The 27,268-nt window shown below is 40.3% G+C and overlaps 1 protein-coding gene and 1 long non-coding RNA gene across 4 annotated transcripts in view; one reads left to right on the top strand and one right to left on the bottom strand.

Moving 5' to 3' along the window:
• The window catches only part of LOC138743479 (ran-binding protein 17-like), a 726,783-nt gene that overhangs the window by 535,706 nt on the left and 163,809 nt on the right, over positions 1–27,268 (top strand). For both annotated transcript variants that reach the window (XM_069898924.1, XM_069898925.1), the window contains 2 exons: positions 2,330–2,418; positions 12,969–13,076. In XM_069898924.1, the coding sequence (XP_069755025.1) occupies positions 2,330–2,418; positions 12,969–13,076 (197 nt within the window). The remainder of the gene's footprint in view (positions 1–2,329; positions 2,419–12,968; positions 13,077–27,268) is intronic.
• Positions 44–26,859, bottom strand: LOC138743484 (uncharacterized). 2 transcript variants are annotated; one of them, XR_011344921.1, is made up of 4 exons: positions 26,603–26,859; positions 8,066–8,173; positions 1,109–1,339; positions 44–574 (listed from the first exon to the last, which is right to left on the bottom strand). It is a non-coding gene; the product is annotated as an uncharacterized lncRNA (long non-coding RNA). The 2 variants fall into 2 exon arrangements; XR_011344920.1 differs by lacking the exon at positions 44–574 and adding an exon at positions 767–931.

Consider the following 27,268-nt stretch of genomic DNA (forward strand, 5'->3'; position numbering starts at 1 on the left):
AACCTGTACTGCCCAATAACAACAAATTAACATAACAACTCCATACGTTTGCAGGGTGGGGGGGGGGTATAAGGAAACTGGAGTACCCAGAGAAAACTCATGTGGGTCGCGTGGAGAATGTTCAATTCCCTTACAGACAGCAGCTGATTCGAACCTGGGTTGCTCACACTCTAATAACATTGTGTTAATTACTACACTAACTGTGCTGTCTATATTACTACTTAAGTACACTTTATGTGAAATAATGGTGATTTTAAAATATGTTCCGGTAAAATAGGGTAAAATATTTTGATCCTCCTAGAAAAGGAGAGTGATACGTATCATTGTAAAGAGAAAAAAACTAACCCCTTCACTTCTGACTCTCTTGCATTTAATTTCCTTTCCTTAATCTAATTGTTCTGCTCGCTTTGTTCATTTCTCTTCTCAGTTCTGGTTGTTTCTTTTTCCTCATGTCACTGTACTTTGCTCCATGGCCTTCTTTCCTCTATCTTGTTTCTCCCCCTCCTTCAGTAGCCTCTTCTGTCACCTTTCTTTGTTCTCCGTTGTTTTCTTCTTTCCTTCCTTGCTCTGAGCACTTAGGTGACATCAAACAAACTTTAATGCCTCATACATTTCAGAAATGTTAATTTAGCAACAATCTATTCTTCATGCATTCTTATTGTTTAATGATTATGTTCAGTTCTTAAATTTTACCGAAATATAATATGAAAATAAAAGTATTTCAGAGGGAAGTTATGATTAGTTTCAATTTTAAAATTTCAGTGTAAATAAATTTTTATTGGCAACAATTGTTATTCCTCTGTTCTCAGCAATCTCTTGATGTTCTGTCCAGCCCTGAGAGATAACATCCTGGAACAGTCCAGCTGGTGGAAATTAAGAGATTGTCATGCCAGACTCCTTGGTGCCAGGTGTTAAGTGGAGAAATTAGATTCTAATAAAAATACAGAAACAAAGTGCATGAAAAAAAAATCAGGCCTCGACATTGCTTTCCATTTTGTTCATTTTAAAGCTGTGTGTGAAGCGCTCAAGGATTAAAAAGGACATGGTGCAGGTGGGTTTTAAAGAGCTGTTGATTGTTGCAAACAAGTTAAAAATCTAACATACTCACAGAGTATTTGGAAGTAGAATTGTTTTTTCTTTGGTGGTACCATGTCAACTCCCCATGATATGCTGCCTGGGTAATGCGTGTATTTGGGTTGGATCAAGTCAGGCCTTGATTTTGCTGCTCACGTCATCTTGAAGTTGCACTCAGCCTCTGTGACTGAACCTTGCTGCTGAAGCTGGCGCCATGAGGCAGGCTGGGACTGCATGGGGCAGCAACAAAGATGTTTTGAAACAGCTGGAAAACATCAAAATAATTTTAAAAATTAAAAAGTATAATAAAAATTTAGAACTGACAAATTTATTTAAGGCCAACTTTTAATTTCAATTAATTAATTAAAAACATTTATACTAACTGAAATAAAGTAAAACAACACAAATTACCTTGCCTTTTATGAAGATTCACATGAAGAGGCCACCCAGAATGTATCACCATGGTTAGTCACAAGCTGAAGGCCAGATACAAACTGCACCAGGACCCTCAACTCAGGACATGACAGAATATCCAGCATCTGAACTTCTACAGCTCCTATCCTTCCACACTGCAGTGCTCAGGGACAAAACTCTGGGACAGGCTGTTTAGCACTTTCCATCCTCCTTGACAGTTCTCCGCGGAGCTATCACTGAAGAGGAGGACAGTGCGGCTCGTATGCACAGTACTGGTGCTTATGAATCAGGGTGGAGTGGGCGGCGGGAAGAGAAAGTTCAGAATTTGAAAGCACTGAATTGCATCACTACATTAATACTTTAATTGCAATTACTGTATTTGTTATTACAATGTACATTAATTTCTATATTAATATAATAAGTGTCTTCTGTGATATGACATTTTGCTCCTAAAATGTGTGTATATGGTCTTCAGTGCATTTGCAGCTTTTTTGTATACAGGTTTAATCAGTATTATGTCTGTTTCAGTTTTATTATTTCCCGCTGTGTATAACAATACTTCCCGTTTGAGCCAATTAAAGTCACTTTGCTGAAGGAAAACCAAGGCAGCTACAAGGATCAGCCCATTCTCATTACTTTTAATAACAAAATTGATAGAAGTGTGAAGGTCAATTATTCCTGTTCACATTATGTTTTTTTTTTGGTTGTGCTTCTAGATTAGAGGAGAAAATGCTTTTAACTGTGAATGGCAACAATCTGACTATTATTGGCTCATTGCATCACCATCTGTTGTCTAATAACATAAAAATCAATTACTCTATCTTTTTTTTTCTTTCAACAGTGCATGTTGATTGGCCTGTCACGAGATCTCAGAGGGATTGCCTTTGCTCTGAACACAAAATCAAGCTACACCATGCTGTTTGACTGGCTGTATCCTTGCTCCTGTGTCACAGTGCCAGATTTGAACAAAGTGAGCCATTATCTGAATGTCCTCACGCTGTGGGGAAGAACTAAATTGCATTATCTCCACTCTACACTTCAATGAAGACCCTGCCCTCAGATACTAGCAACCATCTTTACTCCTGCAGTCACCCATTAACTCTGGAGCCTGTTCACTTTGTCTGTCCATCTATCCCTTTCACCAGTACAGTGGTGAGTGGTAGGCACAGGAGAGCAGATGGCAGAAAATGGAGTGATGTGCCCACGTTGTTTTTACTTAAAAGGTACATTCATTGTTTGAATGTTGAAACTATAATCCACTATATTGCAAAAATTATTTCTTCAGTTCACAATTTTGTTTTGTTTTACTGAAGGTCAGGGTTGGGTTCATAGAATTATAGCAAAGAGTCACCAGCTGTCTTCATCTGTTTATCTGTAGTAATATTCTGGGTGAGAAGACAACCATAGTCTCTCAAACAGAGACACAAATCTCTCAGCTGACCCTCAAGGCTACTTAGAACAAGAGAACACTGCAGCAAAGAAACAGGCCATTTTCCCTCTAGTCTGTTCTGAACTATTATTCTGCCTAGCCCCAATGCCCTGAATGCAGGCTATAGGGCTCCATACCCTTCCCATTCATGTACTTAACTTTTTCTTAAATGTCAAAATTGAGCCCACATTTACCACTACATCTGGCAGATTATTCCACACTCTCACCACTCTCTGCACGAAGAAGTTCCCCTAAATGTTCCATTTAAACATTTCACCTTTCACCCGTAATGTACTTACTTTTTGTCTTTCACATCCTCTGTGCAAAAGGCCTGCGTGCATTTACTCTATTTATACCCCTCATAATTTTGTATACCTCTTTGAAATCTCTCCTCATTCTTCTATGCTCCAGGGAATAAAGTCCTAATTTGTTTAACCTTTTCTCAAGTGCAGGCAAAATTCTTGTAAATCTTTGTAGTCTACAATCTTTCCTGTGGTTAGATGACCAAAACTGCACACAATACTCCAAATTTGGTATCACTGATAACTTATGCAACTTCACCATATGCAACTCCTATACATTGCTTTGATTTATGAAGGCCAATGTGCCAAAAGTCTCTGCTTCCCTTCCAAAAACTATGTAATATCAACATCTAAAATGTAGGTTTGTCTTGAGTGATTGAGAGGATGAGTAATCTGCCTAATATTAATTGCTATCAATTCAACATAGAAGGGGTTGTTGTGGAAAAATTGGATGCTCCATTTCTAGCAATGGAACAGTGACTGAATTACCTTTTGGGTATCCTGAGGCTTGTTGTTTATTCAGCATGGAATGTGGACTTTGGTGTCAATCTCAGCCTTTATTGCTTATCCCTGATTGCCACTAAACATTAATGGCTTGTCAGGCCATTTCAGAGATCAGTTAGGACTGATAGATCTGGAGCCCAAGTGAGACTGGGTTAACATGCCAGGTTTTTTCCCCTGGGGGATTTAGAGAACTTGATAGATTTTTTTGACAATCTAACAGTTTCATGGTCAACTGTACTAATGCTACTTTTAACTTAATTCTCCAGCACCCATGATGGGATTCAAACATTATTTGACAATGAGCAGTCCAGGCTTCTATATTCTGAGAGAAAAAAATTGAAAACTGAACTTTATTAACTTTATTAACCTTATGGCTAAAGGGATCAAGGGGTATGGGGAAAAGTCAGGAATATGGTACAGAGGTTACATGTTCAGACATGATTTTATTGAATGATGGAGCAGGCTTGAAGGGATGAAGAGCCTTCTCCTGGTCCTACACTTCATGACTGCATGAGTTTTGCACAAATTCTCTCAGTATTATTGCAAAAGGACAGCAAAAGAGTGGTGCAGTGTGAGCACTGCATTCTCACAGTTCCAGAGATCCAATTTCAATCCTGATCTCACCACCGGTGCTGTGGGAGCTGGTACATTCTCCTGTGACCACATGGTGTTCTGATGTTCTGGATTTCTTGCACAACCTTATGACAAGCATGTTACGCACTAGATCAACAACAATGGGAATTCACCAAGACAGTGGTATCTTCAAAACAATATTTTTTAATTAATAACATTACACTTCTTACTTAACTCTAAAATTAACTCTAGCTTAATCCCACTATGCCCAAATATGTGTGTGCGTGCGCGCGTGCGTGCGTGCGTGCGCGCATCTTCTGCCCTTAAAATGTCTCTGTTTTCTGTTACATCTTCTTTGAAAATGTCTAATCATGTGACATGACATCATTACTGTCTTTGAAGTATAGATTCCAAAAGTTTATGAGTGAATATGACTCAGTCTGTCTTCTCAGTACAACCAGCAGAATGGCAGTGCATGTACACAGCTGCTCCTGAGAAAACACCTATTGTTTTGAGTCCTCAATGAAGAACATTCATAAGACTTCTATGACTGTTTACAGCTTTGAATTAATAGTCACCCTATTTCTTTTAAGCAAACAGGCTTCCAGCAGAACAATGACTAAGCAGACCTTTCGTCTTCCAAAATGGTCTCTCTCTAGGTGTAATTGTGAGTCTGTGTGTGCCCTGTCCACCATAAAACTAACTTTACTAAAAATATATATATATTAACTAAAGATGAATAATAACACAATTCTGTGACCATGCAGGATGATAGATCAGATGGCCAACTATACATATTGCCCATTTTGACGAGTGACGGAAGAATGAAATGATGGAGAGAAGCAGACAATGGGAATTCAGGAAGCAAAATAGGATTAGTGGAAGTGGACACTTGATGGTCAACATGAATTGGTGGGTCAGAGCACCTGTTCATGTTCAGTCTGTCTCCTTGATTCCAAATGAAGGCATAAGTACAATGAAGGCTTGATTTACCTTTGCCCAGTTGATGGCAATACTGAATTTAATGAAATATAAAAAGATTAAATTAAAAAGAAAACTAAGAGAGCAACTTTTTATTCGAACTTCGTGCTATCTGTAAGAAGTTTGTACATACTCCCCGTATCTGTGTGAGCTTTCCCTGGGAGCTCCAGTTTCCTCCCACCCTTGTAGGTCAATTGGGTGTAATTAGGCGGCAGGGGCTCATGGGCCATAAAAGTCTGTTACCACGCTGTATGTCTAAATTTAAATTTTTAAAAAAATTTTACAACATTATATCAGTTTGTCCACATGTTTTCAAACAGCTAGAATAGATTATTTCTTTATCTATCACCACATTTTTCCTCCAGCTCTCCATGCCCTTCCCTTCCTCCTTTCAGAAGGCTTTCTTTCTCACCCCCCACCCCCCCGGTCCTTGCCCTTTTAGCTCTCAGCTCCTTTTCTTCCCTCTAACACCTGTATCCACCAGTCACTTGCTTGCAAATGCTCCTCTCTCTTTTACACCCCCCTCCTTTCCAATCCTGCAACATTCTTATTTGGAAGTCTATATGATTTTTGGCATTCCTATGAAGGGCACAGCCCTGAAATGACGAGCGCCTATTGCTTTCCTTGAATGAGTCTGGTGTGTTGATTTCTTCCAGCACTTTTGTGTCTTGTACCAGTTCACCAGCATCGCCAGACACCTGGTTTATCACCAGTTCATCCCGTTCCCTGACTCTCCCCTCCCCACCTATTCTCAGTCATGCAAAAAAGGGAATAGTTTATCTCTTGCCTAGTTTATCTTGATCTTTCCAGATTTTTAACATTTCTGAGTGATCACCTCTAAAACTTCACAAATTAAAGAGCTGCCCAAACTCCATTCCCCCCAAAAATAAAAGTATTCACAATAAAAATATATACAAAGGAAAATAGTGCAAATATTTTAATGTCCTTTGAGTCATATCTGTAATCAGTGTACAAGATCCCATCCAAGGTCATTGCCAATCAGGTCAAGTCTGCTCTAGGGCAGGCCAGACTTGTGCTGTCCCAGGCAGGAAAATCTTTGATAGCCTTCTGCTGCTCAGGACAAGAGGAAGGACACCTGCCTGATCATTTTGAACCAAGAGAAAGCCTTCAACCGTCCCCTACATGAGCTTTGGGGACCAAATCAGAAATTGAATTCAACAGCTCTCCACAGACATCTGTAGTGCCATCCAAATCAATGGATGAAAATTTTCAATTGCCCACTTCACTGAAGCCCTCATCTTAGAACCATTCTTGTTATTGTTATCATGTCATCCCTATGTACTTCAGGCCCTTACTAAAATGTGGCAATTAGATTTGGACAAACACCACTAGTTGTAGCTGAGCCCATCTTATACAGAAATTCCACATAGCTGATTTGCTTCTGTTCTATATATCTCTCTTTATAAAGCACAAGGCCCTATATTTTTACATCTTTCTTAGTCTGTCCTGGTGCCTTCGAAGATTTGTGTGCATATACCCTAAGTATTTCAATTCCTGCACCCTCTTTGGAATTATACTCTTCTATTATATTATCTTTCTATTTCTTTTACCAATATGTATCACTTGGGATTCCTGTTACAAATTTCATCTAATGGATGTCCAGAGGCAAGAAACTCCTCTAACAAAGTCTGTCATGAATACACATTGTGCAGTTTTAATAAATGATTAAAGATGCAGTTCAGTATTCTTGTCTCTCTCAGACTGTAGCAGCACGTGGGCAAATAAAATAATTCTTCGAAGTCAAAATAATAAATTTATCTTCCTCAAAATTAGAAGGGAAAAGAGAAAAAAATAGTGGTTTTCACAAATTTTTTCTGTGATGCCTCTCTGCAACTTCTGTCAACAAAGGAAGAATAATTGTGCCTTTATCCAAAGTGTGAGTCTTGAAAGCTCGGTTTATAAGAAAACTGCAAAATGAAACTTATCTATTGCATTGTAAGCACATATATTTCACCTTCCAAACAAGCATTGTGAAAAGGTATGGTTTAATTTCTAGCAGATTATTTGGTGCATTGCATTCAGTCTGGTCTCCTCATTACAAGAAGGATATTAATACCTTGGAGAAGGTGCGGAAAAGATTTACCAGGATGTTGCCTGGATTTGAGAATATGTCATATGAAGGAAGGTTGACAGACATAAGGCTTTTCTCTTAGGAGCGACAAAGGATGAGAGATGACTTAATGGGGATATAATGGAGGGGCTAAGATAGGGTGGACAGCCAGCATCATTTTCCTGAAGCAACAATAGCAAATACCAGAGGACATCTGTTTAAGGTGAGAGGAGGAAAGTTTAGGAGAGATGTCAGAGGTAAGTCTTTTTACTCAGAGTTGTGGGTGCTTAGAATCCATTGTCAGAGGTTGTGGTGGAAACTGGTGTAATGGGGAGATTTAAAAGTCTGGATAGATATATGGACATGAGGAAAATAGAGGGTATGGGTGTGAGGTAGGGAAGGATTAGATGGTTATGTTAATATGTTTACATAGTCATGGGCTGAAGTGTCTGAACTGTGCTGCAATGTTTTCTATTGTAGATTAGGTATTGCTTCACATTTTAAATAAGCCATTTTAAATGTGAAGTAATACCTCGCTGCTTCTCTCTGGGTCCTGGAGTCTGAATTTAGTTCAAGAAGATGCCATTACTCTTTTGTCAGATTCCTCATGGATCGAGATTGAGTTTTCTTTGTCCATTTTCTAAGTGACTCATACCAAACCTCAAAGCCATTTCAAAATTAAACAATGTCTTGGTGCAGAAGGACACATCACTCTACCTGGTTGTTAATGTCCTGCCGCAGCCTTGGTATGCTCGATGCTGATATTGGTCCATGGAATTGGAGTGTTCCATTTAGTCCACCTGTTTCATTCTTCACTGCTGGGAGCTAAATGTTATTCCCATAAAAAGCAAATGGAGAGTTCAATTCATGATTAGTTTCTGTCAAAATAGCAGAAAGTCAAATGATTTCTGGGTAATTAGCACCTCAAATTTATGCAAAGTGTAGATGTGTGTTTAAAAGTTAATATCCAATTGTAACTTCCAAGCTGCACTGAATTACCTTTGGAGAAGGACCATTTTTTTGAACACTTATTGTATTTCATCATTAACTATACATTAAACTCATTGAAGTAAGTGAAGTCCAGAAATTATTTTAATTAAGTGGCATTAATAAATGTTCATTCATCTCTTCAAAATTAAATGATTATACAGTAAACAGAGTCTCATTCCTTCAAATTTTCTGTTTTTCTGTTCTCTCTCTCAATCCAATCTTTTTCATTCTCATTCTGCACGTGATATTGAGTTCAGCTCCGCAGTCATTCTCCTCATATAATCAATGGCTCATACAGTGTGGAAACAAGTCATTAGTACCAGTACCTGCCAATCCACCTCCCCCAGTCTCTCTCTCTCTCTATTCTTTTGTCTCCTTTACTCCAGCTCCCCATTCCTGTCTCTTCTCCTATCAGAGAACTACCATTCTTAATTTTCAGCCCGCTCTCCCATTACTTCTCAGCTTCTTCCTCTTCTACCCTTCCACCTATTTCCTCTTACCTGTTAGCCTATGAATCTCCACTTTCCTCCCTCATCTTCTCCTGCTCCACTCCCCACATTTTTATTCAGGCATCTTCGATTTTCTACATTCCTGATGAAGGGTTCAGGACTTAAACATTGATCGCCTTTTTCTTCCAATGGATGCTATGTGACCTGGTGAGTTCCTCTAACATTTTTGTGTGCTACACTAGTCCCTAGCAACAGCAGATTTTCTTGTTTATCTACATGTCAAACTCCACCTATGCTTATCCCATTTTCCAGCATTTAGCTCATCAACTTCTGACTTAAGTAAAAACACAATGCTGGAGAAACTCAGATGGTCAAACAGTGTACTTAAGATAGCAAAAATAAAGGTACATAACCAACATTTCAGGCTTGAGCCCTTCATCAAGGTATGGAAAAATATCGGCAGGTGCCTGAACAAAATGGTGGGGGAAGGGTTAAGGGAGGAGCATGGTCCAAAAAGAAAACAATAGGTGGATAAGACAGAGCAGGCACAGGAGCAAATGGGGAGGAAGAATGGCTTTAGGAATAGAGGGAAGGGGGTGAAGACCAAGGGGAAAGAAGGCAAAGGGAAGGGAGGAAAAATAGAGATTATCTTAGCAGAAACCGGAGAAAACAATGTTAATGCCATATGGTTGGAGAGCGCCCAGTCAGAAAATCAAATGTTGTTCCTCCAATTTACAGATGGGGCACAGAATTGAAATGGTTGGTCAGTGGGAAATCCCTGTCACTGCTGTGGACAAAGCAAGGGTGCTCAGTGAAACAATCTCCCAGTTTGCACCCAGTCTCTCCAATGTAGAGAAGGCCATAAAGGGAGCATCGGATGCAGTAGATCACTCCTACAGATGCTCAAGGGAAGTTTTGCTTCAAAGGACTGTTTAGGACCTCCAATGGGAGTAATGGAGAAGGTGTTGGCACAGGTGTAGCACTTTCTCCAGCCACGAGGAAGGTGCCAGGGGGATCGTGGGGAGGGGTGAGTGGATGAGGGAGTTATGAAGGGAGTGGTCCCTATGGGAGGCAGAGAGGAGAGGAGAGGGGAAGATATGTCTAGTAGTGTGATCATGTTGTAGATGGTGGAAATTATGGAAGGTAATGTGTTGGATGCGGAGGCTGGTTGGGTGGTAGGTAAGGGTAAGGAAAATCCTGTGCTTGTTAATCTGGGGCCAGTGGTGGCCAGGGAAGATGAGTGGAAATAAAAGAGTTGCGGATAGGGCTGAGTTGATGGTGGTGGAGGGTAAAGCACGTTTGTGGAAGAAGGCAGACATTTCTAATGATCTGAACTGGAAGACCTCATATTGGAACAGATGTGATGGAGATGGAGAAATTGTGAGAAGGGAATTGAATCCTTGCAGGGGACTGTGTGTGAGGAAGTGTAATCGTAGTATTTGTGGGAGTTAGAGGATTTGTAAAATATATCGGTGGAAAGCTTGTCTCCTGAAATGGAGACAGAGAGATCAAGAAAGGAGAGAGTATTGTCGGAGATGGACCAGTTGAATTTGAAATCCAGGTGGAAGTTGGCAGTAAAGTGAATGAAGTTGACGAGCTTATCATGGGTGCATGAGGCAGCCCTGATGTAGTCGCTAATATAGTGGAGGAAGAATTAAGGGGCTTTGCCTGTGTCAGCTTGCAGCATGGATTGTCCCTCAAAGCCCAAAAACTGGCAGGCATAGCTGGGACCTGTGCAGGTACCCATGGCTACTCTTTTGATTTGAAGGAAGCGAGAAGAGACAAAGGAAAAGTTATTTAGAGCGAGGACAAGTTCTGCCAGGCAGAAGAGGGTGATGGTGGAGGGTGACTGGTTGGGTTTCTTGTCAAGAAAGAAACAAAATGCTTTAAGGCCATCTGATTGGAGATGGGAATGTAAAGAGATTTGTCGTCCATACTAAAAATAAAGTGGTCAAGTTCAGAGAATTTGAAGTCATTGAAGATAACTTCTTTGCTTGGCAATTCAAATGTTTGTTTACCTACTTCTTAAATGTTGTGAGATTATTTGCCTCCTGTACCCTCATGCAGATTGTTCCAAATTCTAATCACCTTCAAAGTTAAAAATATATCTCCTCTGTTTCCTTTTTTTCATACCCCTTACATTGTTCCTGTGTTCTTTCATTTTATGAAAAATGTTTCTTGCTATCTATTCTGCCTGTGCTCCTCATAATTTTGTAAACTTCAGTAAGGACCTTCTCAGTCTCTTCTGCTCCAACCAAAACAAATCCAGCTTAGGTAGTGACTTCCTGCAACCAAAATGCTCCATCTAGCCAGAGTCCTGGTGAATTTCCTCTGCGCCTGCTCCAATGCAATCACATCCTTCCTTTAGTGTGAAGACAAGAACAGTACACAGTTCCCCAGATGTAGACTTTTCAGTTAAACAAAGCTTCATCATAAACTCATGACTTTTATATTCTGTGCCTTGCCGAATTAAGTCTAGTATCCTGTATGCCCTCTACCTTATCTATCAGCCCACCGCCAGTGGGCTGATATCGCCTCAAACCGTGCATCTTGGCGCCTCACAGTTCGGCGGGCAGCAACCTCCTTTAAAGAAGACCACAGAGCCCACCTCACTGACAAAAGACAAAGGAGGAAAAACCCAACACCCAATCCCAACCAACCAATTTTCCCCTGCAACCACTGCAACCGTGTCTGCCTGTCCCGCATCGGACTTGTCAGCCACAAACGAGCCTGCAGCTGACGTGGACATTATTCCTCCATAAATCTTCGTCCGCGAAGCCAAGCCAAAAAAAGATGCCACATACACATCTTCAAGTTCCGCTGTCCTCAATATTCTCCAGAGGCCTGCCGTTCACTGTCTGCATCCTAGACTTACTCCCAAAGTACATCACTTCACACAATAAATTATTTTCGCAATTGTTGTGGGATTGTCCTTAATCTTATTTTCCAGTGTTATTTTGCCTGCCTTAATTTCCTTTTTTAAATATCTCCAGCAATTTCTAAGCTCTTATTGGGAAGCTTCCATTTTCAGTATGCAGTCCTCTGCTGTGACTCTCCTCGAGATTTATTTTCATGAGTGAAGACTTATCAGTACTTTTCTGTGCTATTTTCTAAAACAACTGTCCATAGCAGAGTCTTTGAATTCATGTTTTATTCGTTGATCTCCATTCTTCGGTTCCTCTAAATTCAGTCAGGATCATGATATTTAGACACTAGTGACAGTTATGATCATCAATCACCTCACAGGCTATTAACAGGCTCATTGACTGCTTGTACCATTTCACTTCAAATTAGTTCTACTCTACTCAGAATCATGTTCTCTGATGTTAAAACTTTGACTCTTTTTCTCCATCATCTCACAAAGCCAATCAATATATTGGCAAATAAAAAGGAGATAGTTGGGATGTTTGGCATTGGTGCTGGAAAAGAGATGGATCTTTGTACAGTGACAGTAGAGCCTTGGAAGAACCTGGGCATGATTCTGTTAATGGATTTCAAATGGGTAAGAAGAGAGAACAGGTGGGAAGTGTTCCTGAGTGGAAAGAACTCTGTAAAGTTGAGGAAAGGAGGATCAGAAATTCTATTATTTAGATTGAAAATTAGGATGCAATTTGGTTGGAATACAATGTCCGACCTTTTTTGGTGAAATATGTCATTGGTTCAAAGGTGTATGAAAGATGCAACAATTATACTGCAATAAAAATGAGAAAGAAATTGGCTAATGAAAAAGAAATATTGTAACTGAAAATAATTGTAAATAAATTATTTTTGTATAATTGCATTGTGTCTGTCTGCATGGTGGAGTATGTCAATTATGTACTGGCATTACAGTAAAATAATAGTTGAATTTAAATTTAGACATATAGCACTGTACCAGGCCAATTCAGCCCTACGAGTCAATGCAGCCCAATTTACACTCCATTAACCTACAGCCTGGTATGTTTTTGAAGAGTGGGAGGAAACTCATACAGACATGGGGAGAACATACAAACTCCTTACAGACTGCATGGGGATTCAAACCCAAGTCTGGTCCCAATCGCTGACACTGTAAAGGCATTGCAATGCTAAATGGTACACCAACTATGAAATAATGTTTAACTTTATTCCAATCCACCTTTGGAGGTGTTCACTATAAGTCATGTCTGACAGACTCTGTAGTTGCTCCTTAATGTATGTCTCAGATATCCGAGATACTTTTCAATCCTCCAACATGCCATTGAGTTGTGGTACCACGAGCCATCATGCACAACACCCATCCTGAAACTAATGGCTGAACTTGTGCACAATCGGTAAGTGCCCATGGTGAAGGCATCCACTGGAAATGTTTTATTTTGTGTGAAAATCATAACACATGTTGGAGTCATTAATTCAAGCCAAGATAATATGGTTAAAATCAATTGGATTTATTTGTCTATACAAAATTATTACCAGTATTAAACTGACCATTATCTTCACTTTAACTAATAAACAAGGCCAGCAACATACTCAGTTACTGAGGAGAGTAGACATGTACCAGTGATTTTTATAAGGATTGAGGTCTTTAAATGCATCCCAGTTACAAGTTGTTCTTTTCCCATTGGACCAAAGAATTGTTTGCCTCCAGCCCACATCAATCCCACTCAGGGATACCAAATTGCTGTCCAGTTCTCAGGGAGCTATAATTTTGAATATATACTAAAATTTCACTTTGAAATCTCTAAATATTAAATGAAAAATATATTGTCCCATCAGAGAAAATAATGTGCCCTGAAGACATTTATCAATAATTTAATTGTCACTAGTAAAGGAGGGATGTGGTGTTCATAGAGGTGCTTCCCACCAGAGAAACCTTTTCTCCTCTGCTGCTTGCTAAAGATCAGTCTTTCAATCATCCCGCCTGGCAGCTGTACAGGTTTTTAACCTCACTGTTTAATTAGCCTCTTTCTCCAGCATTCCATTTTGTGGTTTTAAGATTTTACCATGTTTTCAACTATTTGAAAAGTTAGGAGGCTCCAGGTAAGAAATAAAATTACATAAAGTACCAGGGAAAGCAATTAACAAGCATAGTATATGTCATAAGTAATACAAATGGCACTGAATTGTCTTTTTTCAACCATAATATGTAGGAGTAGGATCAGGCCAATCGGCCCATCAAGTCTGCTCCACCAGGATGTATTTTTCCTCTCAACCCCATTCTTCTGCCTTCTCCCCATAACCTTTGATGCCCATACTAATCCAGAAACTATCAACCTTCACTTTAAATATACTCAATGATGTCCCCCACATCTGTCTGTGGCAATGAATTCTTCAGATTCACCACCCTCTGGCTGAAGGAATGTCTTCTCACTTCTGTTCTAAAGAGATTTTTTATGAGGCTGTGTCCTGTGGTCCTAGACACTTCCATGATTGAAAACATCTGAGGACTAAAACACTTCAATTTACTTTAGCAGCACAGCATGGAGTTATTTTTGACCAATCTATTCATAGTTTTTGTTGTTCTGTATTCTAGTCAAGTATCCACCTTGATACCTCATTTAGTCTATCCAGTTTGTGGCTCAGCTATCCTGACAAGAAGATTCCATTTTTGGCCCCTAAACTGTCTAGATTTGGCTGAATTGACTTTTATGCAGGAACATATCAGCCAATGTTCCTGATTCTGTTTGTCACCCAGAGATCTGCACTTGCATGTACTGGAGGGGAGCATAACCATGGTGCTCCCTTCCTTATGTTGACTGTCAAGGCGCACACCCCTGCGTTGAACTACAAGATAAAGGGGGCAAAAGGAATGTGTCCCAGGGAGGGATGAAATTCAAAGTGAAAAAAAATTGGTAAGAAGCAAATTACTTTATAATGCAACCCACTAATAACAATAATAATTCAGCCATGGTAACAAAGAACAGCTATCTTTACAGCATAGATCGGTCATGCTATAAAATTAGACTGTCACTAATGTTTTGGTTTGACCTTCCTGTGAGGGCATGGGGTAATATTCTCCCTGATTCCACAGCCTTTCCATTTCTTCTTTCAGTCCACTGCATCCATTGAAGAAGTAAGAGTGTTATTAAAAAGAATAAATCTCTGACTTTTTCCATGGAAACATAGAAGCAAGAGGTCACATCACAGGATTGTAAGCCTGTGCTACAAGATGAGTTCAGAGACTAATCAACTTTCTCTGTGAGAGAGTTAAAAAATGATAGATCTCAGAGACTGTGGTTGGTAGTGATCAGTCATCCCGGAGTAAGCCCAAGAGAAGATTTGTGTGTGCCTGGTGAAATAGTTTGTAGTTTAGTCTTAAAAACTGTTTAAATCTTAAATTCATGAAATCACAGAAATTCACAGTGGCCACTGGTGGCTTCCTGAAAGAGCTATCCGTTGAGTCCTTCTTAAATATTTTTCCTATTTCTTCGTATGAACTGTAACAGGTTTGGCTCAACCACTTTTACTCCAATTTCTCAGATGGAAGACTTGTGATTCAGCACCCAGAATAAATTCAGTCAGACTTCCCTTTCCATTGACTTTAGTGGAAAATAAAATGAATCCAGGTTTTCAGTTTGTGACTAGTCTTTCACTGTATAGCCAAGGACAGAATCCTGAATCTTCCCCACCACATCTGAACAACTCATTACTGAAAAGAAATTTCCAAACCTTTTCTTGATGGCTATGTAGGAAGAGTACTCTCCAGTGTAGCTTTGATCAGGATTTAATGGAATCCCCCATGCTCATTTCCTGATCTGTATTTGGCCAGCAGGGGCAGCTGTTTTTAATATCACAGTTTTTCCAACAGTCTTTGCATTGTGAGAGATAAGGATTTTAGGATCAACACTGGAGAAACTCAGGTTGAGCAATATCAGTGGGATAAAAAGAACGGCCAATGTTTCAGGCCTGATCCCTTCACCAAGACAGGAAATGCAGAGTAGAGAAGCCAATACAAAGCAGACAGGGTGGGAAGAGCAGGAGAGACCCGTGTGGGGAGAGGGGAACCAGGGAGAAGAGAAGCATAAGCAGCTTTATGGATAGGAAGGATATGGAGCAAATGTAACCAAATGGGGTGAGGCCAGAACACCAATTTGGTTACAATGGATAAATTGAGCTGAAGGGCCTGTTTTATGCTGCATGACTCCAATATGTTCTCCCCAATATGTTCCCATTTTGATAACTTTTTTTTAATAATTGAAAATAGTTTTGTTTTATAACACTCATCAAACTAATTCTTCTTAGTAAAATAGGCAAGGGACTCCCCACAGATGTCAGTTATGGCAGACTTCCAGGAAGCTCACAAGCTATGAACATTTTGAACAAGTTGGAAGTTGTCCATGCAGGTCAGCTTGAGAAGACCCACCTTTGTGGGGCTCTTGAGGGCATCAGCATTTTTTTGTGGCAATTACCTCTACTGATATGGATGATTTTGAGCCAGCTGATGGAGACAATAGAGTGGATTAGATGGAACCAGCCCAGCAGTCATTGGTAGTTGTCGTGTTTGGATACCTCCAGTGGAAATCTCAGGGATCATTGTTGGGACCTTAGATATTTACAATTTACAGAGGAGACTGAGTGTACTGTATCCAACTTTGATGCCAATTCAAAACTAGATGCAAAAATAAGTTGTGAGGAGGACACGTGATTTGATGAATAAAAGAGAACATCTCATTTTCACTTTTCTTTTGACCATTTTAATGACTTGCCTTGCTGTTTTTAAGGTCATACATTCCCAAGTCCTTTTGTTGTTGTCAATCAATAGCCTTCCATTTATTGCCTTGCTGAACCTCCTGAAATCCATTACTCCCCCCCGCCCTGTTTCTCTGGACTAAATTCCCTTTCCATTCTTTCTGCCAACTGATCAGGTGTTTCCTTACAATCTAAATCTTTCCTCCACCCTGACAGTAGATGGAACTTGTTGAGCCCTGACTGGCACCAAAAGGTCAAAGCCTTGAGCTTGATCCAAGAACATTAATTATAGATTTGTTAACTTGGTAATTCTGGTAAGAGAAAAGCTGGTGTGTGTGTCATAAAAGGATATATTGAAATCCTTTTGGCAGAGTAAATACAATAAAAGCAATTCAACATAGGATTCTCAGATGCAGTGCAATTATTGAATTCTTTGAGGATGCAGTAGAATTGATGAATAAAATGACTATAGTGGATGTTTTAAACCTTGCCTATTAGAAGACATTTGATCTGATGTCTCACAAGAGGCACATGGCTAAAGTGAGGCTTCCTGGAATAAAAGAAATAGTAAATTAGTTAATAAATTGTCTAAATAACAGGAAACAGAAAGCAGTGAAAAATGTCAGTAGCACCAGGGAATATTCTGTGGCCAACAAATTTTCCCAAGCATAGATGCTTCTGAATAAAAACAGAAAAAAATAAATATGTGGTAATCAGTAAGTCAGGTAGCGTCTGGGATGAGAGAGACATTCAATATTTCAAGTTGATGGCTTTCTATACAACCAAAGTGAGTTTTGATAATTACCTTATGATCCTATAAATATTTTTTATTCGTTCAAGGGATGCTGACTTCACAGCTGCCCTTGAGAAGGTGGTGTAGCGTGGAAGTGTGGTACAATAAGGCAGATGGCATATTGAAATACAAAATTGTATACCTTAAGAAAAAATTACATATAGCTTAAGAAATCAAATTGAAAACTTTTATAAAATTTGGAAATCATATATGGATTTTATGAATAAAATTCCATCCACCTTCTCCAGCTTACCCACCCCTCTCAATTAGAAAGTATAAAAAATAATCAATGAATATTATATATTTTAATAATATATATCTCTTGGGAGGGAGGGGGATTGGGGAGAAAAATTAAATTTTTTATATCATTTTGTATGACTTACAATAACTACTGTATTATTGAATCATTCTTTTTTGTATTGATACAAATGATAAATAAAATGTTCAAAGAAAAGGTGGCAGAGAGGTGCCTTCTTGAGCCAGGACAGGAAAGTGTGGTTGTACCCACAATGCTGTTAAGGAGGGAGTTCCAGGGTTTTGATGCAGTGATGTTGTAGGAACTATGATATATGCAGTAGAAAGTGTGTTGACCAGCTGCATCACAGTCTGCTAAGGGGACACCAATACCTCCGAGTGGAAAGCCTTGCAAAAGGTAGTGGTCACAGCCCAGCACATCACAAACAAAACTCTCCCCACCATTGAGAAAATCTAAGGGAAACACTGCTATTGGAGAGCAGCAGCAATCATCAAGGAGTAACACCACCTAGGATATGCTCTGTTCTCATTGCTGCTATCAGAATAGAGGTATAGGTACCACAAGACTCATGCCACCAGGTTCAGGAACAGTTACTATGCCTCCACCATCAGTCTCCTAAAAAACAAACTCAATCAGAGTCTCATTCAAGGATTCTTACTTCACATATTATTAATGACTGAATTTTTTTTCTGTATTACAGTCTGTTTGTTTACATTTCTTTCTTTGTTTATATTGCTCTCTTTTGTAGACTTCTTTATTGAGTACAATTTACTGTTAATGATAAGTAGAAATTCTGCCTGGCCTGCAGGATAAAATATTATAGGATTGTATATGATGTCATGTGTGTACTCTGACAAATAAACTTCCAGGTCAGGATGGTGTGTGGCTTGGAGGGCAACTTCCAGCTGGTAGTGTTCCCTTTCTTTTGCTGCCCTTGTCCTTTAACTGGTAGAGATGGCAGGTTTGGAAGGTGCTGTTGATGTAGTTTTGGAGAGTTGTTGTAGTGTATCCTATAGGTAGTACAAACTGCAGTTACTGTATGTTGGTGGTGGAATGAGGGAATGGTTGCTGGATCCTGGATGGTGTTTCATTTTGTATTCATATGTGTGAGTTCTTAGACAACACATGGATGAAGGAAAATATTGTTTACTTTAAAGTTGTTGTAAACAGCACATGAGGTATGCCATGAGGCTGCAAGCCTCCATTACAGATCTTAAATACTGCAGTCTCCTGCTCTGTGTCACCCCCTGGTGGCAGCCAAGTATAATCAAATGGGACCCAAAATCCTTAAGGCATTACTAGTTGCATTGCAACATGATCACTATCATTACAAAAGATTCTCTGCGAGCAGCCTTACGTTAATTCTAATGTTGCACAATTTACGAAATATAGGATTACAATGAAAAGGAAGATCAATTAATGCAAAGCATGAGAGAGCACTGTTGTGTGGTTCAATCAGGAGCCTGATAGCTGTGGAAAAGAAACTGTCTTGAAACCAGTTGGTCTATGCTTTTACCCTCTTGATCCTTCTTCTGATAGGAGGAAGGAAAAGAGTGTATGTCTGGGGTGTGACAGGTTCTTTGGTCAATATTGGCTGTCTTTTTGAGGCAGTTGGAGATATAGATGGAGTCCATAGAGGGGAGCAAAATTTGCATGGCCTTCTGAGTTGCATTTTCCACCTTCTGTAGTTTCACCTGATCTTGAGCAGAGCAGATCCTGGACCCCGCTGTGATGTATCCAGCAAGGGTGCTTCAAAGTTGTCAGGAGGCAAGGGGAACACACCAAGTTTCCAAAGGCTACTTAAAAAAATAGAGGCAAAGGTGAACTTCTTTGACAGTACCATCAATATCCATAGGAGAAGTTTATTCCAAAAAAATTTGAAGCTATTTATTCTTTTGACTTTAGCTCCATTAAAGAAAGTGCAATAGAAGAAAAGCAATGTTCAATAGGATGAACTCCAGGGGGACCTTTTGAAGGAAATGATGTTCCACCTGATATTAAAGCAGGTATCAGGAATCAGGTTTTTAAACTCCTGAGTCTCGTTTTCCACTCAGTGAGACTTCATTTGATCTGTGACCTAACACCATTTACATACTTTTTCACTCATCTCTTAATACCATTGGAGATCAAAAACTCTGAGCAGTCTCAGGTTCAGAATCATCTACTGACATTTCATCAATTTCTGTTTATAGAGGAAAGTTCCTGATATCCACATGTAGAGATACTTCCTCTCCACTCCCAAAAGATAGAAAAAATTTTCCTCTCAATGCCAGACTGTCAGAACAGCAGTTTGTTTTTATCTACCTATCTACTTCATCAAATTCTCTCAAAATCTTGGAAATTTCAATAAAACCACCCATTAACTTTCCAAAATTACAAATTGGGATGTTGCTGTGGTAAAAATATGCTTCACTCTCCTACCCATTTTGTGATAGGCAAGGCCGTTTTTTGTAAAAGTATATCCATGTCCTTTAATCTGATATGTAGAAACTCAGAAATGCTGGAAGAAATCAGCTGGTCTCACAGCATCCATATAAGGTAAAGATCTATTACTGATGTTTTGGGCGTGAGCCCTTCTTCAAGGAATAAGCAATAAACAAGAAGGCATCAGAATGAAGATTGAAGACTGACAGGAGAAAGAGTCCAGACCAACAAGAGGTGTTAATTGGATAAGAGGAAAGGTGGGAATTGATTTTGGCTGTGTGAAAGGAGAAAGAGGGAAAATGGAAGAGAGAGAAAAATACAACTGGGGGAAAGGCGATAGGGGGAAGAAGGGCATGGGGGTTGGGGTTAACGTAAATTGGAGAAGTCACTGTTCTTTTTAAAATATTTTTATTGAGTGTAACATATACAAATCCTACATACAAAGTCTTCTAATGAAACAAATAACAGGTCATATCATATACATATCACAAATCAATTTAAATGTAAATCAAAAACCTATCTATTTATTTATTTATTTAACAATATTTCTTAAAAATAATTCTGGATAGAAAATAAGTAAACTTGATTAGACGATCCCTTGATAGAAACAAAGGGTAAATTTGTCTATTTGATGATATGATCTATGACCCATATTTAACAAGTTATTCTAAAAAAGGAAGAAAAAGAAAAAAAAAATTAAAAACTAAATCTAATCTATCCCCTTCTTCTAATCAAGGGAGAAGTGGGAGAAGTCAACATTAATGCCATAATGTTAGAGGATATCCAGACAGAAAATGAGATGTTGTTCTTCCAATTTGCAGGTGGTCTCAGTCTGGCAGTGTTTGAGGCCATGTACAGACATGTCAGCAAGGGAATGGGACAGGGAATTGAACTGGGTGATCCCATTGGGAGATCCATGCTATTGTGGCCAACAGAACCAAGGTTCTCAACAAAGTGATCTCCCAATCTGCACCCAATCTATCTGATGTAGAGGAGACACATTCTGTTAGCTGCCTCATTATTTCTGCACCTATCCTTGACATTTTGCTGATTTATGCACAAGGGTCCCCAAGCTAATTTGGCACACACTCTTTTGGGAGGCTCCTCTCCTGTTCAATTATATCACTTTCCCTTCTATACATCTGAGATATTCATCTCAGTCACGCATCTGCTGCAAGTTTCTGATGTGCAAGAAGTGATAAACTGCTGGAGGAACTCAGCAGGTCAGGCAGCACCTGTTGAGGGAAAAGAATGGCCAACACTTAAAATCGAGACCCTGCATCAGGGCTGAGAATGTAGAGGGAGGGTAGCCACCATAAGGGGAAGGGGATAGGGCAGATACAAGTAAGTGATAGGTGGACCTAGGTGCAATATGAAATGATGGGCAGATGGTGAGGAGGGGTGAAGTTGGGAGACAGAGGCTGGAGGTGATAAGTAAAATGTCTGGATAGTATTTAGACAAGAATAGGAATGTTTCAAAGGGATGTAGGTCTACGCAGGTTAACAGGACTAGCTCAGGTAGACAACTTGGTCAGAGTGTGTTTCTGTGTTAATTAACTCGATGACAGCCAACTGTAATGCATCCTTTTCAGCTCACTGATATCAAGTTCTCCAATTTCCATTAACCCCTTCCCTGATCTTTCTCTTTCCTCCATCCCTCAGTTGCCCTTCCATCTGCTCCTCACTCCCTTTCCTTTTCCTATCAGAGCTATTCTTAGCCCTCTTTCCTCTCCCCATCATTTCTCAGCTTTTTTCTCTTCTACTCTCCCACCTGGATCCTCCTCTTACCTGTTAGCTTGTGCTCCTGTCCCTTCTTCCTCCTCTCCTCTCATCGTCCTTCTCCCCACCTTTGATTCAGGTGACTACCTGCTTTTCCAGATTCCTGACGAAGGGTTCATCCCCAAAAAGTTGATTGTCTTTTATTTTCTGTGAATGCTGCATGACCTGCTAAGTTCCTGCAACACTTGCGTATATTGCACATGACCCCAGTATCTGGAGGCTTTTCTGCATCTCCTTTTCATGGGCAACTCATGTTGTAATCTGAAGTACTTCATGAGCACAGTCCAGCCTGATTGTCAATACATGATTTACAGATTGATGGCCATCAAATCTGCGTGAAACCTGCTGACACTTGGAGGCATTCAACACTGTTAAAGATTCCCAGTCGTGCAGAATATTGCAGGATAAATCGAAGGCCATGCTCTCCACAGTGATTGACTCAACCTGAAGTACTATGCATCATTATTATTCCTTCTGTTGCTGCATTATTAGGTCCCTTTTCAAGGAAACAATCTAAACAGTAAGCAGCTACCTGCTGGTCTCATCTACCTTTTGCTTGCTGACTCAGTTTGATGTCTGGATTAGATTTCCTTTTATTTGTTTTCATTTCACCAAAAATAGGAATAAAATTACAGCTATTCTAAGTTTTAACCCTGAGCAGATTCTGATGAGTGACTAAAACTGAGGCCAGAGAAGTCATGCATGCAGCAATATCTTATTGTCCAAAGAGCTCCAGTCTGTTTTGTCTTTGGATGCGAGGTGGTCCTGTGTAGGAGAAAGATGCACAAAGTTGGAACAGGGCAGTGAACAATAACGAGGAGAGTCAAAATTAGGTCAGCAGATCATTGCCATAGTGACCTGTGCAAGACTTGGAAGCACCGGCTATATGTCAATGGAGACTTTGGAAGTTATAGAACCATACAGCAGAGAAACATGCTTTAGCCCACCTGCTCCATTCAGATTCAGATTTATTGTCAGAGTACATACATACAACCCTGAGATTCTTTTTCCTGTGAGCGAAGCATAATTATCACTAATTGGTAGTGCAAAAATAACAACATACATATGTAAACAAATAAAAAATGTAAACAAACTGACTGTGCAATAAAGAAAGAAAATCAAAAAAGTGCAGAAGTAAAAGTCCTTAAATGAGTCCCTAATTGAGTTTGTTATTGAGGAGTCTAATGGTGGTGTGGTAGTAGCTGTTCCTTAACCTGGTGGTGCAAGTCTTGTAGCACCTACATGTTGTCCCTAATGGTAGCAATGAGAACAGAGCATGTGCTGGGTGGTGTGTATCCTTGATTGTTGCTGCTCTTGATTGCAGCATTCCCTGTAGATGTTCTCGATGGTTTTACCTTTGATGTCTTGGGCTATCTCCACTACCTTTTGGAGGGCTTTCCATTCAGGTGTCCCCTTACCAGACTGTGATGTAGCCAGTCAGCACACTTTCCACCACACATCTGTAAAAATTTGCCAGGTTTTCTGATGTCATATCAAACCTCTGCAAACTCCTGAGGAAGTAGAGGTGCTAATGTTCTTTCTTCACGATGCCATTTGTGTGTTGGGTTCAGGAAAGATCCTCTGTGAAAGTGACTCACAAGAACTTAAATTTGCTCACCCTTTCCACCTCTGATCCCCTAATGATTACTGGATCGTACACCTCTGGTTTTCCCTTCATAAAGTCAAAAATCATTTCCTTAGTTTTGGTGACATCGAGTGCAATGTTATTATTGATGCATCATTAGGCAGTTTTCATTCTCTCTCCTGTGTGCTGACTCATCACTCCTTTTTATACAATCCACTACTGTGATATCAGCAGCAAATTTGTAGATGGTGTTGTCGTACCGAGCCACAAAGTCGTAGATGCATAGTGAGTAGAGTAGGGGGCTAAGAATGCAGCCTCTGGTGCTCCAGTAAAGATGGAGATTGTGGAGGAGATGTTCTTACCAACCCTCACTGATTGTGTCTGGAGGTGAGGAAATCCAGGATCCAATTACACCGTGGAGTGATGATTCCCAGGTTTTGGAGTTTGCTGATCAGTTTTGAAGGGATGATGGTGTTAAGTGTCAATCTAGAGTTGATAAAGAGCATCTTAATGTATGCACCTTTGCCATCCAGGTGTTCCAGAGCTCCATGGTGATGATGATGCCGCCGCCTAGTCACATAAATCCCATTTGAAGCATTACGCAAATATCCCTCTAAAAATTCCGATCTAACTGTCTCTCAATTGAACCATAGAGCTTTGCACCGCAAACACAAGCCCTTCAGCCCATCCTCTCTGAACAAAACTATTGTTCTGTGTAGTTCCATTGACCTGCACCCGGACCATAGCCCCCCATACTCTCCTCATTAATGTACCTATCCAAATTTTTCTTAAATGTCAAAATAGAACTTGCATCACTGGCCTCAACTGGCAGTTTATTCCACACTCTTTCCATTCTCTGCATAAGGAAGTTCCCCCTAATGTTCACTGTAAACATATCACCTTTCACCCTTAACTCATGTCCTCTAGTTCTTGTCTCACCCCCCAACCTGCTTGCATTTACTCTATCTGTACCCCTCATAATTTTTATACCTCAATAAAATCTCCCCTAAAATGCCCTTTAATTCTCTTGCCACCTCCACTGGAGATTGTTCCATAGATCCACCACCTTCTATGTGGAAAAACCTATTCCTCCAGTCGTCTAACTATTTGCCCTATCACCTTAAATTTATATCCTTTAATTTTAGACTCCTTACCCAGAGAAAAGGACTGACCATCTATCCTATCTATGCTCCTCATAATTTCATAAACCTCAATAAGGCCACTGTGTTGGGGAGGGTTGTGGCTGTCACTTGACAGCACTGCCCCCTACCTATTCGGAGGACACACCAGCTGCCAAACAAGGTTTGGTTCTACCCCACCCATTACTGCACACCTTGCTGTTGCACCATGTAAATTACTTGAACTGCACTCTCTAGCCTGCCTGCACTTGGCCTTGGGCATTGGTTGTTGTAATTGGATTAACCCTCCCGGCACCTAGCCCTTAGCTTTCTGTAAATTATCTGGGCTAGACCCTCCAGCACTATAAAGGTGCCATGTGCCCTTTGTTCTCTTTCTTTGTCAGCTTAGGGCCACCCTGCTTCAGCCCAGGCCAAGAAATGTGGAAGGGTGCTGGAGAAACTGATGGTAAGATGTGCACTGTTAAAAGGGTTGGGAGCATTTAATTAGTGTCCCTTGTAGCATAAAGCCATGCCTGCACTGAGTCAAGGGGTGGGGGGTGGTGGGGCATTGTAGTGAGTTTTCCGGGTGTGGGTGTAAATAAAATACTTCCCCATCAAAACTGTTCAGAGTCCTTGCCTTTAAGACTTACCAAACCTGTTTCCTTACTCACAACAGGCACCCTTCTACTTCCTTCACCTCCAGCGAGAACATTCCCAGTCTATCCAATCTATCCATGTATCTAAAGGTCTCCGTTCCTGGCAACATCCTGGTGCAGCTCCTTAGCACTCTTTCTACCGCTACCACATCCTTCTTCCTGTGTGGCCCCCAGAATTGCACACAATATTCCAAGTGTGTTAGATCCAATGTCTTGTACACCTACAGCATGATCTCCTAACTCTTAACTTGGTATGTCTACCTATGGAGACAAGCAAGCTGAGTGCCTCCTTTACCACCCTCTCCACCTATGGAACCATTTTCAGGAAATTATCAACATGCAACTCAAAGGCCCTCTATACCTGGCAACTCTAAGCTCCCTACTCTCTGCTATTCATGATCAGCCAGTCTTAGACTACCCAAGTGCATCGCCTCACATTTGTATGGATTAAATCCCATTTGCCACTTCTCCACCCAACTGTGCATCTGATCTATGCCTTTCTTTATCCTTGAGCAACCATTGCCACAATCTGCAACTCCACCAAGCTTGGTCCTATCAGCATCTTATCATACCACAAGCATTCTCATCCAACCCATTTATATGGGACAACAACACATCCCAGCAATAGACCACCCATTATAGACTTCCAGCCAGAAAAACAGCAACCCTCCACCACAGCCCTCTATGCTGATTTTGGATCCAGTTTGCCAAATCACCTTGGATCCCTGTACCAGCCTAATGTGCAGGACCCTGTCAAAAATCATCTAATTGTCTGTGTGTACCATATCTACTGACCTGCCTTCTTATTTCTTAAGATCTTTCTCAAAAATCTCAGTCAGATTTGTGAGGCAGGAGTTCCCGCACACAAAATCATGCCTGCTCTTTTATTCAAAAGACAAAGATGATGGTTGTTGGACTTGCCTTACTTTTGCAGGAACAACAGTTGAGAATTCACTTTGTTTCCTGCAGCTTTGGCAGTCCTATTATTGATGCTTTCCTTATTATACCCTGGGATGTTTTCCTCCCTCAAGGATATATCCAGTTACCTTCTGAGAGCCACAACAGATCCACCACTCAACCAATATACTCACTCAGGACATGAACAAGTTTTTTTTCCCCTCATGACTCCCAGGCACTTTTGCTAACAATATGGAGCTTGGATCTAATACTTTTGTTGTGCATCAATTTGCATTATCAGGTAGCCTACTATTTTTGGTACAGGTAGTCCTCGACTTCCGACCTACGTAAGTAACATCTACCCGTACGTATGACCAAATTTTTTAAAAAACATCTACATATTTTGTATTAAAAGTACTGTACACAGTGGTCCCCACTCCCCATTCCCGTCGGCAACCCGAGGTCCCCTTTCCCATCAGCAGCCGGTAGCTCGAGGTCCCCTTTCCCAGTGGAGCCTGAGGTCCCCATTACCCCCCACCCCCAGCAGACCAAGGTCCCTGTTCCCCCATTCCCCACGGCAGCCAAGGTCCCCGTTCCTGACATGACCAACCCCCAAGTTACAACCAATCCCCCGGTCTCCATTACAATTGTGTTGGGAATTACCTGTACTTATGACATTGTCCTGTATTGTTGCTCAGAAAGCCAGTTCTTCATTCCTAAGTATGCCCAGCTCTAATCCTTGACGCACTTCCACACTGCTCATTGCACAGGTGTTGGTCTGACTCCGTGAATCAGAAGTAGTGAGGCTTGGCTGTTTGGCTATTAAATCCTTTGCATGATGATGCAAACCACCAATAGTCATATCATTGTAAAATTACATTTTGTATAAAAATACAGACCAGCAGGAGTTGCACTCCACTGCTCTGCTGATTGAAGTTGTCTGTATAAAAGTGCAGATAAAAGGCAATTATTAAATCCACTTCGTGAAATAGTGACATTGCTTTGACTAGGGTTTATTGGCTATACTGTACACATTTCTTGTTCTATTCTTGTCAACAGCAGCTGAGGGTATTCGCTGATTGAGAAGATCAAATAACAAAACATTGTTCTGGCCTGTAAAAAGATACATGAAAAGGAAACAGATAAAGCGTGGCTCATCTTGATTACCAAGTGTATGATAATTGTGATATATTGCCTTAAATAATAATATGCTTTCATGATTCTAGATGTAAATAGTGAATTGGAAGGTGTTCCTGAGAAGTTGACCTGGATATCAATCGACATGCCCTTGCCTGCACTGACACAGCTGCCATTGAAATAAATATTTTG

Source organism: Narcine bancroftii, chromosome 9, assembly GCF_036971445.1.
Source record: "Narcine bancroftii isolate sNarBan1 chromosome 9, sNarBan1.hap1, whole genome shotgun sequence".
Classification (NCBI taxonomy): Eukaryota; Metazoa; Chordata; class Chondrichthyes; order Torpediniformes; family Narcinidae; genus Narcine; species Narcine bancroftii.